General features: G+C 35.5%; 1 protein-coding gene and 2 long non-coding RNA genes across 3 annotated transcripts in view; 2 read left to right on the top strand and 1 right to left on the bottom strand.

Moving 5' to 3' along the window:
- Nucleotides 1-8,302: 8,302 nt before the first annotated feature.
- On the top strand, nt 8,303-14,234 carry LOC148131477 (uncharacterized). The gene is made up of 2 exons (XR_015748912.1): nt 8,303-8,527; nt 13,645-14,234. It is a non-coding gene; the product is annotated as an uncharacterized LOC148131477 (long non-coding RNA).
- The window catches only part of FAM110B (family with sequence similarity 110 member B), a 67,271-nt gene continuing 59,822 nt past the window's right edge, over nt 12,109-19,557 (bottom strand). The window contains exon 2 of the mRNA XM_026689384.2: nt 12,109-15,017. Within this exon, the coding sequence (XP_026545169.1) occupies nt 13,559-14,671 (1,113 nt within the window). The 5' untranslated portion in view covers nt 14,672-15,017 and the 3' untranslated portion in view covers nt 12,109-13,558. The remainder of the gene's footprint in view (nt 15,018-19,557) is intronic.
- LOC148131476 (uncharacterized) lies at nt 15,014-18,229 on the top strand. Its single transcript, XR_015748910.1, has 2 exons — nt 15,014-15,227; nt 17,926-18,229. It is a non-coding gene; the product is annotated as an uncharacterized LOC148131476 (long non-coding RNA).

The raw sequence follows: 19,557 nt of genomic DNA, 5'->3' as shown, positions 1-19,557 counted from the left end.
CCAAAAGTGCCCCAATTTCAGATCACAACTGCTGCATCAGGAACACCAGCATTAGTAGTGTGAACATTGTCCCATGTTGGGCTCTGGATAATCATGGTGGCTACGAACTTCTGAGCTACCTCAAACTCCATTCCTAAGAGAAAGCAGATTGAAGTCTTTAAGAACCATACATCTGGGAAATTTCATTGCTAACACTCAAATGGGGTCAAATAGCTCAGGCAGGAATGTTGCTATACAGCAGGGAAAGTGGCTCAGCAACAACCCATCTTATCTGAACCCTAAAGTCTAACTTAATGAACAGGGTCTCACATCTGGTGACCTGTGGTATAGGAGCTCCATAAAGCTGTAAGGCATGCCTGGATAACAATTACTACACCTCGACCATTGCTGCAGAGTCTTGACTGAGGTTACCTGATGGATACTCCCACTCCAGACACAGCCCAGATTGCACTAATACATGCCAAGTCGATCTTTTCATCAACAATTAGATCACTGATGAGGGACACTTTATTTTTTTCTATGAGTATAAGGGAGACTTTTTTGCAGACCAACTTGGCATTCAGTAGCAACAGCCAGAGACCAAATTCAGAATCAAGATTTATATTCTTGTTCAAGGTTTTCAGCAACAATCTTGCAAATCCTATCTTAGGCCATAAAAATAAGAAAGCAATAAGATAAAATAAAAAGACAATATTGCTGGAGGAACAAAGAATTCTTCTTCAAATGAAATGCTAGGATGCCTCAAGATGACCGTGAAAAATGCCATTTTTGATGCAGAAAAATAAAATATGCAAATATGAATGTTGAGGTGCTCAGAATATTCAGCACATCCTTTCAAGGACTGTTTTCTCATCAAATTTAGGTACTTAGACACCTTGGCAGCATTTCAAGCTGAAAACCTTTTGGCGAGAAGGGAGGACAAAGTTTATGCAATTTATTTAAAGGGTTAGACTTTATTATTAAATACACAGATTTTTGCTTCTGCACTCCTTTCTCACTTAATAAATTGTTGTTGGGCACAGCTAGTTGGGAAGCAGTTGTTTGATTTCTGTGTCAACCCTCCTCAGGAACTCAAGACAGAAAGCGCAAGGAAGTTGTTTATATCCTTTTAAAAAAACCTTCTCCTGTGCTAAAATTCCAGGATCAGCATGAGAAAGTTCCTTCTGTGCTGAGAGTTCTTCTATTTTTTTGGCAGTGAAACAGATAGATCTCATATCGGCACATAAAGATAAGACATGTTTTTCTTTACTGAAGAATGTGCTAAAATATAACGACTGGAAAAATCAGCCATTAGAAGGTTTATACTTGAAATGCTGTGTTTTATATAACATTAAAATACTCATTAGAATATTGCATCTCAGTTTAGATAAAGCATAAAGGATGGAAGAAATCCAGAAATGATAAAATCTACTAATGTGTTATTATTGTGAAAACAATTCTTCATCACAAATGATATCAGCAACTTTTTGATGGTCATCACATCTTGTGTGAAATTGCAGGCACCAAATTTCAAAATAAATGAACAACCACCAAGGAAAAAAAATGAATATAAAACTTCATAGGAACTTGTGTGAAGATACAGGTATTTTGCAACATTCAGCTATTTTGTGAGATGTTATTATTACTTTTATTGAAAAAAAATTGAGTCCATGTAAATAATGTTGCTAGTATTAGATCTCCTTTGGCTGATAAACTCCTCTTTAAATCCTTTCTAGTCCAGAATGGTAAACAGAATACATTTTTCTGTTTACTCCTAAGCTTTGTTAAGAACAATAATTTTCCATCCAAGACAGTTTGTGTCAGCAGCATGACCTTCAGCTTGTGTGGATTTCACCTATTTGATCTTAATTTCCTTGTACTTTTTGTATGATTATACTTCATGGTTGTCATTGTTACTAAGTAATGAAATATTTGTTAAAGCAAGTTATTTGGGTATTAATATGCATATGACCACATATCACATGCAAACAGTCATAGGAAACTCTTTATTAAAAATATCAACATAGGAGGTAATACAATTACAATACTGTAAGAATGCAGGTGGCTTATTGATGTGATGTGATTTATTATAAAAGTTACAGACTGGAAATTTATTAAATCACAGAAGTCCAAGTACTCCTATTTTGTATTACAAATAGTGGCATTTTTTTATTTCTAATACTATTCAAATGACAGCTTCTGGAAGCCAGCCCTAATAAAAATATTCAAATACAGTTTGCCCAACCTTGTGTCTTTTAGCTTTGTTAAGTCTTGTCTGACAGTCTGAGAATTCTGGCAGTTGTAATTTTAATATAGTGATAAGTCACCAGATTGGAAAGGGCTCATTTAACCATTATGTTGTTGAAGTTCAATTTAAGAATTTAATAATAGACAAGCTGATTAGATCAAAGATTTTAAAAGGCACTTGTGGCTATGAACATCACCTTGATGTTCAATGGTAAGGCCTATCTATAGAAGTGACAGAGAAGCCAAGCAAAGCTGATAAGTCTATCAAATTCAAACTTCGTTGAGATGATCCTAAATGGAATCTGGAAACATTCACCTACTACTTGCTTAATCAGATCTAAAAGAATACATTACATTATATAGACAAGAAAGATAATTCATATTTTTGGAAGAAAAGAATGTTGAGCTTTAGGTAAATTGGCTTTTAACCAATTAAAGTTTCTTTTCTTATTTTATCTCTCTCCTCCCTTTCTCTTCCTTTCCCACTCTGACTACTGCTAACTCAATAATTATTTGCTATTGTCTCTCATACTGTTCTGTTCTAACAAGAAAGGAAAATTTATCCAAAAGATTGCCAAGAGAAACCTTTAGATAGCAGGAACTCTTAAGAGTAAAAAATTGAGAAAATAGAAACTTAAAGGTAAATCTTAAAAGTTCTTCATTCTAGGAAGGGAAAAGGAGTCTCCAAATCCCAATTTAATATTTTTGATATGACAGAATGTCTAGCCTGTCTTCTTTCTTCAATACATGTTTTTTTTCTAGAACAATACATAAAATACTAAAAAGTTGGAAAAGGACAATAAATATTCTGATCTGAAATTCTTACTTTCACTCTTAGAGATAGTATTAACTCACAGAATTCCATGGTTTTCTTATAGTCCAAAGTAAATTAATTGTTTATGGGTAGATCTATCTGAAGTATTTAGCTCATCGGTGAATGGTAGGAAAGTCTTGCCAATTTGTAACAGAGATGAGGTGATGAAATGATGGATAGTTTGCCAAAAATAAATACAATGATGAAGTAAAAGAAAAGAATTTGTGACTTAGCTGCTGATCCTGACCATCATAAAAGTAGAATATCTATGCTAATTGAGATATATTGGTTGATGTAAATAATATGCAGGCTATTTATTGTCAAATTTATATAGATGCACAAGAAGTGATTCCGGGCAGCATACAATAATCACTGGAACCAGAACAATAATATGCATGTATGCTCATGATTGTGTACACTGTTGCATATTAGATGACATTTAAAATTTAGTCATTCAGTTAAACAAGAATCCAACACCTCTCAGGAATTTCAGCTGCTACAGTAAGTAATGAAAATGGAATATAAAATAGAGAACATTCACCTGTGATAGGAGATGAAGTGTACATCAACAGAGACAACCTTCAGAAATGATTCTCCCACTAGAGAGGCAACAAATAAGTTATAAAGTCAAGGGTTGTGAGCAAACATTATTATCACTATATACTTATTACTGGTTCTTTCAAGGTACATGAATGAAACTAGAATGTCTATTATCAGTTGGGATACAGTCTTTTGACATAACTATGATGTAAATATGTTTACATTATTTGTTTCAAATTTATATCTTTCTATACAGCTAATCTTCTAGGTTCTTTTGTTTACTTTAAGAGAATGGAATGGGTATTCTTACAAATGAATCACCTCAACTTAAATACATTGGTTTTAATTATTTATTTTCATAAAAATTAGTCTATGTGGATTATTGCCATTGGTGAAATCTGTTAAACCTACTCCCCCCCCCCCCCCCCCCCTTTTGCCCTGAAACGCCCCAAGTGGGGGTCGCTCGGAGGCCCCACCGGCAGCCGGGGGGAGGGTGGGGCGGGTGTGTTTTTTTTTGTGTGGGGTGCACCCGCGCAACCTCTCTTCTCTAGGGGGCAGACCCACGTCTTTTTCTTTTTCTTTTCCACAGGTTTGCAGGGGCTGAGGAGGAGGGGCCCCGGGGGTTTCGGTTGGTGCCCAACGCACGGGGGCGAGCCCCGAGGCAAAGCACGGGGGGGGAACCAGGTAGGGGAAGCAGACGGTGTGTGTGGTGGGGTGGGGGGAGTTGTCCTTGAAGCAGAAATGGGCCTTGTGAAAGAGACCTTTTAGCGTTTTTGGCTTTTTTCCTCCCCTCTTTCTGTTTGCGTGCGGCCCAGGGGAGGGAAACCTGCACATTTCCTTCCCTCTCTTCCTCCTCACGAGCGACCAGACGCTTTTTGGGCCCCATTTTTTAAGGGGCCCGGGCGGAACCTTGTTTCTTGAGGCGCGTCCTCGCCTTTCCCGGGTGTGTGTGTGGGGGGGGGGACGCTGTATGGGCGTCCTGTGTTCTCACTTTCTACTTTTACCATTTCTCTCCATCTTTGCTTTCTTGTTCTTCTCTTTCCAGTGGGGGGGGTCTGGTAACCCTGGGTCGCTATAATTATTTTTTCACGAATTGTCAAATCCTAATTGCAAAGAGGATCCTATAATTTCTACCCATATCTATCCTTTAATTAAGCAAACAGAGTATTTACTTGGTCAAGGTTGAAGGATTAACCTATGATAGTTTTCATCAAATGTCATTACCTTTTAAAATTCACCTAATGCCAGTTTGCAACCCTAAGAGAATGCTTTTGGTAGAAAGACCATAAAAACTGAATTGTTTAAATATGTTTGATTAAATACGTAGTATATATGGGACAAAAAGCTTAGTCCTTATCCTATGAAGATTAAAAAAGATTTAATGAAATTCTTTTTAGTATTCGCTAGTAGTTTATTAGAAAACTTAACTAGCTATCCTATAAAGCAATGTTTCTGGAAATTTTAATATATGTGGACTTGAACTATCAAAATTTCCCAACCTTGTGCTGTAGCACAATAGAGTACTCAGTATGACAAGTAATAGTATAAATGAAGGGAGACAAAGCCATTGAGAAAGTTACAGGTACAATTCAGAAACATCCAAAGAACAGCATTGGGAAGGCAGTTCTCAATCTAAGGTGAGCATCCAGTAGGAATTCACTAATTATCCACTGGTCTAGTCTTGCCAGACAATCTTAAAAGTGTAGAAAAAGATACAAGGTCAATAAGAATAAATCTACCTGTTGCAAACTGAGAGCTTTTTTTCTGCTTGTAAATCAGTAATTTATACTATTTGCTACTTTCTCCTTTTATCTTTAGGTTTTAGACTAGATGTTCTGTATTGAATTAACCAAATACACTGGATGGTTCAGATCAAAGAGTCTGAGTCACTGAAATTGTATATCATGCCAATCTACCATTTACTTAATCATGGTTTATTAATTGGAACAAAATAGGCTTAATTCATATAAGTCATGGCAAAAGTGTTTATTTTTGATTATTTTACTGTTTTATTGTTATTTTATAGTTACTAGATTTACTGTTGTGAGCCACCCAAAGTTGTTTTAGGTGGATGCTCATATAAATATTTAAAAATAAACAAACATCAAATTCTACAATTCTCAGAAATTGTTGCCTTGATTATTCTGGAAATAGAATATTTAATACTTAGGCCATGTGTAGATTGGGAAGGATGGTATGTGAGATCTAGACTTCTAAATTATAGGCTATATACAATTACTTAATCCATAATATCTTGCTTCTTATGCAATGAATCTTTTATAGCACATAAAGGCTGAATACACTGTTAGACTTAACAGTGCTGACAAGGAGGGCTTTTTTACTGTACCTACCACTGTTCCAAAGTAGTTTTAGGAGCCAACTCATACCATGTTAATGTACATATCACAGCTTCCTTATAATTTTCTTTCAGGCAAGCAGTGTTGAATGGGTAGATTACAAAGAAAGTAACTTAATCTTTTGCCTTTTGGAAGCTTTTCCACTCAACAGTGATTTTTCAGCTGTACTTCCAGCAAGTTTCTTTAAACCTGATGAGGAAAGACAACAGCTTGATTAAATTTGAAATTGAGATACCCCCAATAGAGAAGCGAATAAGTACTGTATATACTTCTATGCTATTTATCCACTTCTTATGTCCCTTTTCCTAGGCAATTTTTCTAATATATGTTGTACTGTATGCTCACGCACCCATGCACACACACATGCATGTCTGTCCTGATTTTAAGTCATAAATCATAATACATACCAGGTAATCTGAGGTGACTCATATTCTAGCAGGCTGGGTTTACTTGTTTCCAAGTACTCTGGTTTGTGCAATTCCTATAGAGACAAGATTAGCATTTCAGCTTTGTAGACAAATATCAAGTTTTAGATCTTAGGTGGAACTACACAAAAGGCACTTTAAAAAAGAAGAGATTTTTCTGAATTTTTCCAGAGGCATTTACTACCCCCCACAAATATTACATCATTACCAAACCTTGCTAAATTCTGACTTGATCAGTTAGACAAACTGTATGTTTGGTATGCACTGAGTCTTCTATCCAATAACATTTAGAGCAGAACTACATGCATTTATATTCCATATAGAAATAACAATAGCATTTAGACTTATATACCACTTCATAGTGCTTTACAGCCCTGTCTAAGCAGTTTATAGAGTCAACATATTTCCCCGAACAATCTAAGTCCTCATTTCACCAACCTTGGAAGGATGGAAGGCTGAATCAACTCTGAGCCTGGTGGGATTCGAACTGTCAAATTGCAGGCAGCCGGCAGTCAGCAGAAGTAGTCTGCAGTACTGTGTCTAACCACTGTGTCACAATGGCTCTATATAGTGGAAGCTATTATACATTTTGTCATATGTTACTAATTTACCAAATCAAAAAATAGCTAACAGTTTACCTGAGATTCCTTATTGGTTAGATGCTAAGGATTTTTCTCACAAAGTGGGCCCATTTGTTTTTTTTCATAGTACTTCTCAAATTGTCTAGATATGTTGGGTCTGTGATTCCCAGTCAATATTGGGAAGGTGACAGGTTAAGGAACTGTAAGTAAACAAATACCTAATACCTATATACCATATATTAGATCTGATAACCTACTTAATTAATAGGATTGGGGAAAATGTTAGCAGACAATTAAGTAGAAATCTGGGTTTAGTTTAACTGTAGGAAAGTTGATTTGCAGTCATGGAGCAGAATATTTTAGAGGTGTTTTAGCAAAGAATTAGGATAAAAACAGTTTTCAGGGCTCCCATAATCACAACTGGGACTGAATAAATTAACATTTATGATAATGTTGTGCTGAACCAAGGTGTTTCTCATACCACTTATTGTCCATATTATGACCTGATATGATCTACAGCAGGGGTCGCCAACCTTTTGGACCTCAGGGACCAACAAACTCATAATTTTAGATCACAGGGACCACTAACTGGTTCTGTGGGCATGGCCTAATTTATGGGTGTGGCTTGGTGGTCATGTGACTGGCTGGGCATAGCTTGTATGTAAATATTATAAATATTTATATAAATATTGAATTTTTTTATAAAAAAGAGCAACTTTTACCCAAAATCAGGCAAAGCAGGTAGGCAGATTGAGTTGCTCACAGAATCACAGATTCATTCAGAAATCTATCTATCTGCCATTGGCTAGCTCAGTCTGTCACATAAAATTTGCTTGCAAGCAAACTCACAAAATTAACTCACAACACAACATGCATGTAAATATTAAATTTTTTATTTAAAAAAGAGCAACTTTTACCCAAAATCAGGCAAAGCAGGTGGGCAGATTGAGTTGCTCATAGAATCACAGATTCATTCAGAAATCTATCTATCTGTGATTGGCTAGCTCAGTCTGTCACATAAAAAATTTTCTTGCAAGCAAACTCACAAAATTAACTCACAACACAACATGCATGTAAATATTGAATTTTTTATTTAAAAAAAGAGAAACTTTTACCCAAAATCAGGCAAAGCAGGCAGGCAGATTGAGTTGCTCACAGAATCACAGATTCATTCAGAAATCTATCTATTTGCCATTGGCTAGCTCAGTCTGTCACATAAAATTTGCTTGCAAGCAAACTCACAAAATTAACTCACAACACACAATGCATGTAAATATTGAATTGTTTTATTAAAAAAGCAACTTTTATCCAAAATTACGCAAAGCAGGCAGATTGAGTTGCTCACAGAATCATTCAGTGATCTATCTAGCTGCCATCAGCTAGCTCAGTCTCTCAAATTTGCTTGCCGTGAGTCTGCACTGAATTTGCAAACCTTCAGTCCTAAGGGAGGTTCGGCTGTGCTTAGCTAGAAAGCAAGAAATCCAACCATTTCCTGCTTCCTAGCTAATCTAAATCTCCCAGCACAGCAAAACTGATGATGGTTGGAAAAAGGAAAAATAGCAACTTAGCAGACAAGTTTGCCGGGTAAGGAGTGAGTGGGCGGGGAGGGTTCCCGCGGGCCATGTGGGCTGAGCAGCCTTGTGTTTCTGTGCAGCCTGGATTAATTGCTTGGGGGGATGCTCTGGGGGTGAGATTTCTCTGCGGCCCACCAAAATTTTGCCGCGGCCCACCAGTTGGCGACTGCTGATCTACAGTAAATGAGCTCCCAGTATTTGTTGCTTAATTCTTTTATGCTTCCAACATTCAGTGAACTAAATGACAAACATCATGACTCATCTGGCACTTAGATTTTACACCAGGACCAATCTGTCATAGTTGAACAGTGAAGAATAAACCACATCCTATTAGCTCTAAGAGTTTCCTGGTGAGTAATGGGGGAGCTTATTTTGCATTAACACACCCACTTGTATTTTCCAAACTGTCCACACTCTAACAGGATAATAACCCACTTTTCTTAAGAACCAACACAAATAGACTGAAATCCAGGTCCAATATTTGCTCTGAAAACTTTCTGCAATGTGTACTAGTAGTGTTTTCTAACCTTTGCAAATTTATTGTGGCTTTTCTGAATACAGTTCCCATGGAAGTAGATGGATCTAAGTACAAACATTGCCACTTCCCAATATTTTATTCTGCCTTTATATGTTGCAAGTTTTGTTAAGTTGGCTATTTCCTCTTAGTCCCCTAAAGGAAAGAAAAATTCAGAATAAATTAGTTGTTCTTTTATCTATTTAATTTCCTGAAAGTTCAAAGCTTCCTGATAATACAATAATGCAGTAATTTAAATTCAGCACAATAAGGATGGAATTTATAAATTTTTCAATGTTAAAAATCTGTTGTTTTAACTATGTGTAATGTTTTGGTAGCAAGTAAGTTATTTAACATTTTTCCAATTATCTATCTTTGGCTTTTACTGAACGTGAATTTTCTTAAGACTAAAAGTATGCCTGAATCTATATGGATATCTGAAAGTAATGATTATTTATTAAAGGAAGTAGAGGATTTGATGTCTGATTCTGCATCTGATGCAATTCTCATGGCACTATAGAGGACTTGTAAGATAGGAAAAGAAAATGTTAAACCACAGTTTTCCTCCTTTATAGATCCAACAGGTTTCTTGCATCTCCTGACATTTTATTCTTTTAATTTATAAAACAGACATAAAAAACTGACATTCTGCAAAACAGCTCACCAGCCTATAATATTATATATAGATGCAAGAATGCTTAGGTAAAAACCTAACAGGGATGATAGATGGCATCTTGGAAAGAATTAATTTGCCTTCTGGTAAATTTTAATGCTTGAGTTTAGCAATTTGGCTGTATGAGCAGCATTTAGGGACTAGATAAATTTGCCTTGTCCACCATTTTATGAGTGTTCATCAACATAGCCTCACAATTCCAAATGTTTCCTTGTTTTGGCATAACAGAAAACAAGGTAAATATATAACATTATGCTCTATTCAAGTGGATATTTCTATTTCTATGCTTATTCCTATTCCTATTTTTGTTTTGTTCTGTTCTACTCTATGGAAACAGAGCAACATGGTTTCAATTAAAGCCTGGGAATTGAATTTAAGTGTGGAAATGACAACATTTTAAGCTTTAGACTACACAAGAGATAAAAACAGGTGGCTATTTGAATACAAGGAGCCAGAATTTAACTGCTTTCATTCTTTTTGAAATGAGGGAAGTTAAATAGATACAAAAGAGGAAGGGAGTAGAGGAAAAGAAACTCACTTATCTTTTACATTTTTAAACTTGGCATGGAGAAACTAATCTGCTTCCTAAAATTTTCCATCTTTATGATTGTACATTACATGCTTTATACTTAATGCCAAAGCTGGAGCCAAGAAAACTCCACTTTGTCAAAAACTCCACTTCGAATTTTGATTAAAATTTCCTGCTTTAAAGTGGAGTTTTGTCTGATTTTTATTTTATTTTCAAGCTAGGACACAGATGATAATTATTCCAGCTGTGTCCTCCCTTTGGAAATGTTGAACTATCTAAAAAGGTTTTTACAGAGAAAATGGAAAACACATCTGTTTGCTATGTATATTTGTAGAAATATAAAATATTTTAAATAAGAAAATATTTTTTTAAAAATGTTTAATATTAATGCATTAATAGTCAAAGTAAACTGTAGTGAAGTGTTTCCTTTTCATTATTTTATTTCTGTATTATACATTTATACATTTAATGTGATTTTTTTTTTGTTTAGGCATGTAATAACTTATAAATAATGTATGGATTCTCCAGCTTGGTGGTATTACTTATTTTTAATAATAACATTGTATGTATGTATGTATGTATGTATGTATGTATGTATGTACGTATGTATGCATGCATGCATTTGCAATGTACTATAAATAGACCACTGTATTTCCTAAGAACTTATGACAGTATGCAGTTAGAATACATTCCAATGATTCAATTACAGAAGGTCTGCAACTTACAACTATTCATTTAGTGACTGCTCAAAGTTACAATGGTACTGAAAAAAGTGACTTATGACAAGTTTTCACACTTATGACCATTGCAGTATCTTGCAGCTTTGCAACTGGTTCTTTCACTGTCCTGGAGTAATGTAATCACCATTTGTAATCTTTCCAGATGGTTTCTGACAATTTAATAAGCAACAATATTCCTTATACAGCTAGTCCTCAACTAAATATCCAAATTGAGCCCAGAATTATGATAATAAATTATTGTAGTTGTAAATTGAGGCACCACATGAATAGATTTGAAGTTATAGCCATTTTTTACATTGGTTATTAAGTGGATGGTGCCGTGGTGAATTTTTCCCAATGGATCCTTTTTTTTCCAGGAAATGAAAATAAATGCTGGAAAATAGCAAAAAATGTTTAAATCATAAGTCATGTGGCTGCAAGATGCTGCAAACAGCCACAAAGGTGAGGATTGAAAGCACCCAAAATGCAACAGTGTGACTGTGGTTGTATGTTTTCGTGCAGCCACTGTAACTCAAAAAACAAGTTGCAAGTAGCTTTGAGGAGGTGTTTTGTAACTTTAAATGGTCATTAAATGAACCATCATGAGTGAAAGGCTATCTGTAAATGAACTTGGGTGGTTCCCAACCTTTCCTGCTTTGTGACTAGTGGGGGGGGGAGGATGGTTCTGTGTGAGTGGGAGGCAAGCAGCACACACATAGCTGTTAATGCAAGTGTCGAATAGCTTAAGGCCAGTAGTGGGCTGTGGTTCAGTGATTGTACTTAATGCTGGTAGTCCTCAACATACAACCACAGCTGTGCTCACAATTATGATACTGTAATAATAATCATAGTTCTATGGGCCCCTTTAAAAGTGGTAATTTATCAATTATCTTTCAATATGAGTTTAAAAAACAAATTGCTTTGGAAGACTAAATCAATTATTTATCATGTTTTCTACCTTACATGATAATGGAAAGAGAAAGTTAGCTTTCTTCCCATAATTAATCTTTCCATTTGTTATCTACATATACAACAGCATTTCTCTTTAATACTGGATATTGTAATATCCTATTTCATCCTACACTGAATCAGAAATTTTATTTTAGCCCCTAGCATCACAAATTAAAAGAAACAGAAAAACACATAAGCAGAAGCTGCAACAATAGCTATTTATTAGCATAACACTTTTCTTAAAGATCTCGTAACAACTGAAATATATACAAAGTCTTACAGCATTTACACATTAAAAAGTTTCCTATTAGCTGACGAAGTATAAGATAGTGCTGCAAAATACTTCAAAGCATGAGTAATAAGAATAGTAATAATAATAATGAAAGAGACCACTGCACTTTTAACTTCTCTGCTATGCACCACAACTGCCACATTGATGTGACAGTTAAACCATTGGGAAGACACAAGTTTGTAAAAAAAAAAAAGTGTAACAGATTGACGTGCAGCACTGAACACTGGAGGGACAAGAATAAGGGACAACCAAAAATAAAGCTACATACTGTCATGTTTCTACAGTTCCTAGAGCTGTAACAAACTTCCACAGCCTTAAGATATAACATATTTAAGACAACAAAATGACACTTTCTCAGATATAATTCAGCTATATTTTGTGTTAAATTTTTGGGTAAGAAGTTCTTACACTGCTATGGCTGTGTATTTCCATTTTCTATTCATGAAATGCTCAAACAGGTCTACAAAAATGTAGTCAGCAGCAGGAGCTTGTAATCATGATGTGCTTTGTCTATTTAAAGGCATTCAAGATCAGCAAACAGGATTTTACAACTCCTGTCAAAAGTTTAAGACAAAGAACCTTCCTTTAAAGGCATCATTATTTTAATTGTTCGCTATCTTATTTACTTTTCAAAAAATAAAAAAATGCCCATTATTAGGGAAACTAAGATATGACAGATCTTTTTTACATCACAATCCACAGTAGTAGTTTAAAAAGTCTGAACTTTCCTAACTACTTATAGTATTTATAAAAAGACCATAAGAAGAATGTATGTATGAAGGGGTCTCTGGTTAGAATATTAAAACAGAGAACCTTGAAACACAGCTTGAAAAGTAAAAGAACAAAAAATGAAACAAGATGCATTACACATTGTAGGTAACAGAAACTTCATTTGATCCATTTTTCCACAAACTACTATGTAGTTCTAGCTAAGAGTTATGACAACCTTATTTTTGCAATGTCTCCTCTTTTTCTTTCTTGAGCAAATTAAGTTGTGCTTAAAAATATATATATAAAAAACACACAACTTCAAGAGACTACAATCTATTATAAAGAAGCCATATTACCATTCAATGTAAACAATTTATTTAAAGACAAAAGCCCTGTTTAGATTCTGGTCTTAAACTTTTGGCAGATAATGTGTGTATGCTCAGCCAGGCTCTGTAGCTAGTTATTATGCAAGTAGAAGCCTGGTCAGTTCACATGTTGACAGGCATGCAACTTGAAAACATTGCACAACAAGGAACATAAAAAGAGATCTGAGAAGTGTATTAAGACTTCAAGTAGACTTCACAACCCTTCACAAGTGAATATACACAAATTAGTCTTTCTTTGCCTCCCCCCTCCCCTCCCCAAAACTCACTCACACATGGGACACTTTCTGTGACTCCCTAGCTTGTTTGATGCTGTATAACCACTTGATGATTCTGGCATTTCTTTCTATTGCAGAAATACCATATGGCACACGGTCATTGGCACTGTCATCATTTCTAAGGTCACTGTTGCTGTCCTGAGACTGTTCACAGTCTGAACTGATCATACTTGCACTGCGAAAGTTGAGAGAAATAATGTCAGAGTTAGCCCTTGCAAAATTTTCCATTCCAAGGTTTTCAAGCTCTTCAGGATCAAGTCCACAGTAGTTAAAGAACCTTTCAACGTCTGCATCAACTCGAAAGTATCTATCACTTAAGTCCGACTTCGATCGTTGAAGGGAAGGTCTTCTGCTTACTCCACAGGTGGATTCCACTGAGTCCATCTCTGGTGATTTCAATGTAGTGATGGTTGCAATTTTGGGTTTTGGAGGCAGAGGTGGAGCTGAACTACTGCAGGGTATTGCTTTTAAAGGTTTACCACTGGATACTTTTCTAATGTCTGAGGAACTATGCGAAACATGCAAGAAAGATTCTGCTGATTGTTCCAGTAGCCTTCTATGTACACTGGAGCTGCTTTCTTGAGGACTGTTAGAACCGCGGGTGGAATAAACCTTTAGGGATTCTGCAAATGAGTGACGATTTAAGTCTCCTGTATCAGATTTGTGGGGAGGCCAATTTCGCGAACTGTGTTTGTGACCTGAACCTGAACTGGAGCCCTCTGAACTGTTTATAATATTCTTCAAAATTTCCAACTTCAGGTTCTCTCTCTGGACACCACTCTCAGTCTTTGCATTGTTGCTAAATACTTTCAAGGTAGGGCTGCCCAAGGCTCGCTTAGCTGCAGGGCACACTGGCGGCTTTGGAAGCACTGCTGGCTTCACGGGTTCTTGTTTGGCGTTGATGACTTCTTGGCTTTTCACATATTTTGCCTTGTCGGCTTCCAGCCTCTCAACAGCACTAAGTCTTTTTGGATTAGGCTCCGTTTGCCTGCGAAAATAATCAGGTCCTTTGTTTAAAATGCGGAGAGGAACAGCTGAAGTGAAAGTGATGGCAGGACTGACAGGTTTGACCATGCTACCTGTCTGTAGTGTTTCTGTAGGCATGTTTGGTGGCTTTTCCCCCGCAGCCGTTTTGAATTCCTTTCTGGGATCTTCTAAATGCACGGTGCAGAAACATGTATATTAAGCACAATGAATAGCAGATGAACCTTGGAATCTGAAGGTTAGCAGGAGAAGCAGCAGTGCTTCATTTCACAGCTCGTTAAATATCAGGGATGTTTCCTTCTTTTCTGTCCTCCACCCCCACCCCCCCGCCCCCTCCCCGGCAGCTTTTGAACAAACAAGCCACCAGAAACAAGCCAGTATTAATCTTGCTCTGTTGGTTTCTTTCTTCTCACTGAAGGATGCGGAAGTCTCTGCGGTTTCTTTGTGTTCCACTACAAGCAGTGATCTGAAACATAAAATAGCCAACCACATGTTAGCAATGGTGTGTGATATCACCACTGTAGCAACAGCCTTCTCTTCTTTCCCACCCCTTCATTTGCTAGCTGAGCTAAAGCAGTGGGTCATTCTAGCTGATGCATTTCATCACAACAATACTGAAAAACATGCCTTTTACTAAGACTGTAAGCAAAGTAAGGATTACTGCTCTTCTATTCAGGTATAAGCATGCATTTAATTGTGATACTAGTTTCTCCCAATTTAAGTCAAGGGTTAATTTAAATGATCTAACTATTACAGTTACATAGTTCCAAGCTTATACTGCATACATAATTTACAGTATATGGCTTCTGGCTTTCTCAAAGCTGAGTCTATCGTTTGAGTAAACAGGCAGAGTGAAACAGGTTTTAGCTAAAAATAAAATGTCTATTGTCTTCTCTTTTATATCCTTAAGACAGAAGAAACCAGAACTGTGGGAGTTTGGGGCTTGTTGTATAGTTTATACTGAACAGAGTTTATTTGGAATTAAAAAAAAAAACATGTATTATTTATGCCTAGATTACAAATATTTCAGATGATCTTAAGATCAGAATAATATTTATTTTATGGAACCTTTTTTTAATGACAAACACTTCCACTAAGAAAATATAGAAAACTATACATGGCGACCTGAAACAGCTTTGCAAACGTAGAGGGGGGACCTTCTCTTATCTCCTTTGCATATTCTGTTTGAATCTAAGTTCAGCCTTCTCTCCTTACTTTCATTCCAGTCTTCCCCCTCCATCTGTACTTCCTGTAAATCCTCTATTTTCATTACCTGCTGTTTCTAGTCAGAAATAGATGACTTCCTTTCAATTACAAACTTTGATAACCAAAAGAAGAAGAAAATAGTTGTGATATTGGAAAGCTAAAAAGTGTTACTACATTCTGTCTCTGGGACAGATGCTACTAAGATAATTGAAAGACAGGATTTCTGACAGGCAAACAAGAGTTTATCCTATTAAGCAGAAAAAATAATTACAACTTGAGTAGTAACCATTTAATTACTTAATATCATAAGGAATTATTAGCCATGAAAAAGCAGTGTAATATCTGGTATATTGCTACAGGACACATATTTATGATTAGCTACTGTTAGGGGAAAGAACAACATGACAAATATATGGTCTTCACAGTATTTGGTGACTGCCATGAGAAGACATAATTCCAGTCTAGGCAGAAATTTTTTTTAAGCCAATATGGTAATTGTAATTAAACAACTGTAAACAACTAACATATATATTGCAAGTTCTATTAGGTGGCATTCACCATGTAACTGTTTTGGTATTAAAGTGGTAGTAAAGCTAATTTCTCATTTAAGATTGCAGTAATAACTCAAGTTATTTTAAATGATACTTATGGAAATATGTTAGACTCTCAGGGAGAATGTTAACTTTTCCCTTCAAACAAATGGTTTGATTTCCCTTACATTGTCTCATCTTGATCTTCAGCTTTAAAATATTCCATTTCAACTCTCAGTGAAGTAAGACAGAACAACAGTGTTGTCATAAACCATAATTAGCCATGATTACCTTATTATAAATTAAAATCCTTTCATGTTTCATTATTATATATGACATGTACATGAAGCCAAAGAAGTAACCTTTTCATGGCTAATTTAACTTCTTGCTGCCGTAATGTTTCTCATTTGTTTGAATAAATAAACAAAAGTACGTTTCTTTATTCTCAACCAATGATAAACTATATAAATATTGCTGCTGGTTTTTTATAAAACAGCTTCCTTGTACAAAAACTGTATTTATGAAGGAACCCTTAAAACAAAAGGGGAGAGGCCAAATATGAAGATTTGCTACGGTATATGAATTGTCAACATGGAAGATTTTCTTCAGATCAGATAGCAGAGCAAAGCATTCTTCCTCATTACAATGTTTTGTTTTTTCAATGCAACTTCAAGTACAAATCTGTATACAGAACCTGTTTAAAAAACAACAGAAAACAAGACTAAATAGATTGCTCCTACAACTGAAGAATGCAACGAGTAAGATCTCCCAGGTATCATTCCTTCCCTGCCAGCAATTATAGTTGATTGGGAAGAAAAAACGTGACAATAGAATGGCCAAGTACATTAGTACAGCTTACTTGTATAATATTAATACTGTCAGAAGAATTCATCTAAACAGGAAAAATACAAGTGCTAAAACTGAAAATTCTGTTTAATGGAATAAACCAGTGTTTCTTTACCTTGACAATTTTAAGCTGTGTAGACCTCAACTCCTGGAATTCCCTAACCAGCATATTTATTGGGAATTTCTGGGAGCTGAAGTCCACCCAATTTAAAGTTGTCAAGGTTGAAAAACATTAGAATAGAAAGAAATGCAGTTTGGGACACATAATTTTAATTTCATTGTGGTCCTATCATTTCTGACTAGTGATCTAGGGGTTTGGACATACTTTGATAAAACATCTAGATCAAGGGTGTCAAACTTGATTTCATTGAGGGCCGCACCAGGGTTGTGTTTGACCTCGGGGAACTAGGGTTGGTATGGCTGGGTCGGTGTGGCCAACGCGACATCACTTGGGTCAGGGCCCCTGTGGTGGCCCAAGTGCTAGTGAAAACAGGCTCCCAAGCTCCATTTCCGGCTCTGACGGCCTCCTGCAACCCTCTGCCTCCTGCAACCCTCTGCCTCCAGCAACCCTCTGCTGGGAAGCTCTTGAGTTCCATTTCCACTGGCAGAAGCACCACGGGCAGGTCCTTTGCTCTTTTCAGGGCGGCCCCGTGGGCCAGATCTAAGCACCCCATGGGCCAGCCCCATCCCACAAGCCATGACTGATCTAGATGCTGGAAAAAATGCAAAGTCTATGTTGGAAAGGTACTGAAAACAAAATCAATAGTATAAATCTTTTGTACAAATCTACAGAGCAACAATCCTAGGAATAGAACTATGCAACACCTCTGGATGAGAATAAAGTTCTGAATACCACCTCACAAAAAGAACAGAGAACAGCTGGAACACGTGCAGGAAAGAAAGGACAACCAAAATGATTGGAAGGCTTAAAAAACTTTCTCCCCAAGAAAGTTATAATCTTCAAGCTGTTTAGCTTTTAAAAAGGCTAAATAAATAAGAAATCATGATGTTTATAATATGTTTAATTACAAATCAATTAAATAATGATTCAGCATGGACAAAATTATCAATTAAAGCATGGAATTTATCATTTGAATATCTAGTAATGATTGCTTAAGTTTTAACAAGTGATTAAACAAAGTCAAGAATATCAATATTCACATATCATGATAAATATGCAGTAGTTCTACTCCCAAGAACAGCATATTTCTCAGTATCAAATATTCAGCCATGAGCAGGACAATACTATTATTCCTTGACTTGCATGAGACTGCAAATCACTCAGAAGTTCAATCCAGGTTTTGAATGCAGAAAGCACCAGGAATTTGTCAATTTGTAGGAAGATACAAATCCTGTCTATGTAATCAATTTCTATATACAATTCAAAACTTGCAAACCGATAACTGTGAAGGTTCCAGCTCATGTGAAACTGGTTCTTTACGTAGAAAATCCACAAGTACTTGAAGAGTAAATGCTCAAACTTCCTTGAATTCTGTATCAGAACATATATATGTTCTGATGCAGAATTCAAGGAATTCTGTAAGTAACCTGAAGCATCTCTCTCTGAAATATTACAAAGTTAGTACATCACCAGTGTCTGTCTACCACATCTCCCTATCCCAGGGCCTTGGAGAGTAGTTGATAGTTATACAAAATTGCCAAATCCAGTCTAAACATCTGGCTGATTGTACAACCAACAATAATACCGTACTAAAACCATACTTTGACAATGGGAAATAATATGTGCCAAGTTACAATAAAAGTCATTTGAATGGGTATAAAATAATAGCATATTTATCATTACTTACTATAAAATAACAATGCTTCTTTCTGTTCTAACATTACTTGCTATAAAATTAAAGCACCAGCTATTCACATATATAATGAATTTTAATATATAATTTAATATTTCATTAAATAAATAAATAATAATTTATATTAATAAATTAATAAATTTATTAATAAATAATATATTAAATGTGGTGAAATTTAATACATCTTTTAAATACTGAGATATTAAATAGCATTAAGTGATATTAACAATTTTTAATGGACACTCCAGGCAAATAGTGACAGTTATAAAATTGTTATAAAACAAAGCTGTGCTAAATTTCCTATTAGAAATATAATAATAATGCAAATTTAGTTTATTGAGAATACTGTGTTTACCAGCTCAACAAATATTCATTTAGCTTTATTATTTTTTATTATAACTATTGATTTTTAAATTTTTAAAATTCTTCTTGAGAAAATATATCTCAAGATAAATGAGATCTCAAACAGATAAGCCAGTGATGTTAAATAATTATATTCATTAAATTTGACTGGGACATTTCAAAGTTTTTATATCAATTATCTGTCTTCAATTTGCCAAATAGATTACAATTCTCAAATTTTAGATTTCCTTAGAATATTAAAATATAT

The sequence above is a fragment of the Notechis scutatus genome, chromosome 3 (assembly GCF_049901735.1).
Source record: "Notechis scutatus isolate UNSWTSFEM ecotype Mainland chromosome 3, rNotScu1.2, whole genome shotgun sequence".
NCBI lineage: Eukaryota > Metazoa > Chordata > Lepidosauria > Squamata > Elapidae > Notechis > Notechis scutatus.
The sequence above is the reverse complement of the archived record's forward strand: the minus strand, read 5'-3'. Positions and strand labels throughout refer to the sequence as shown.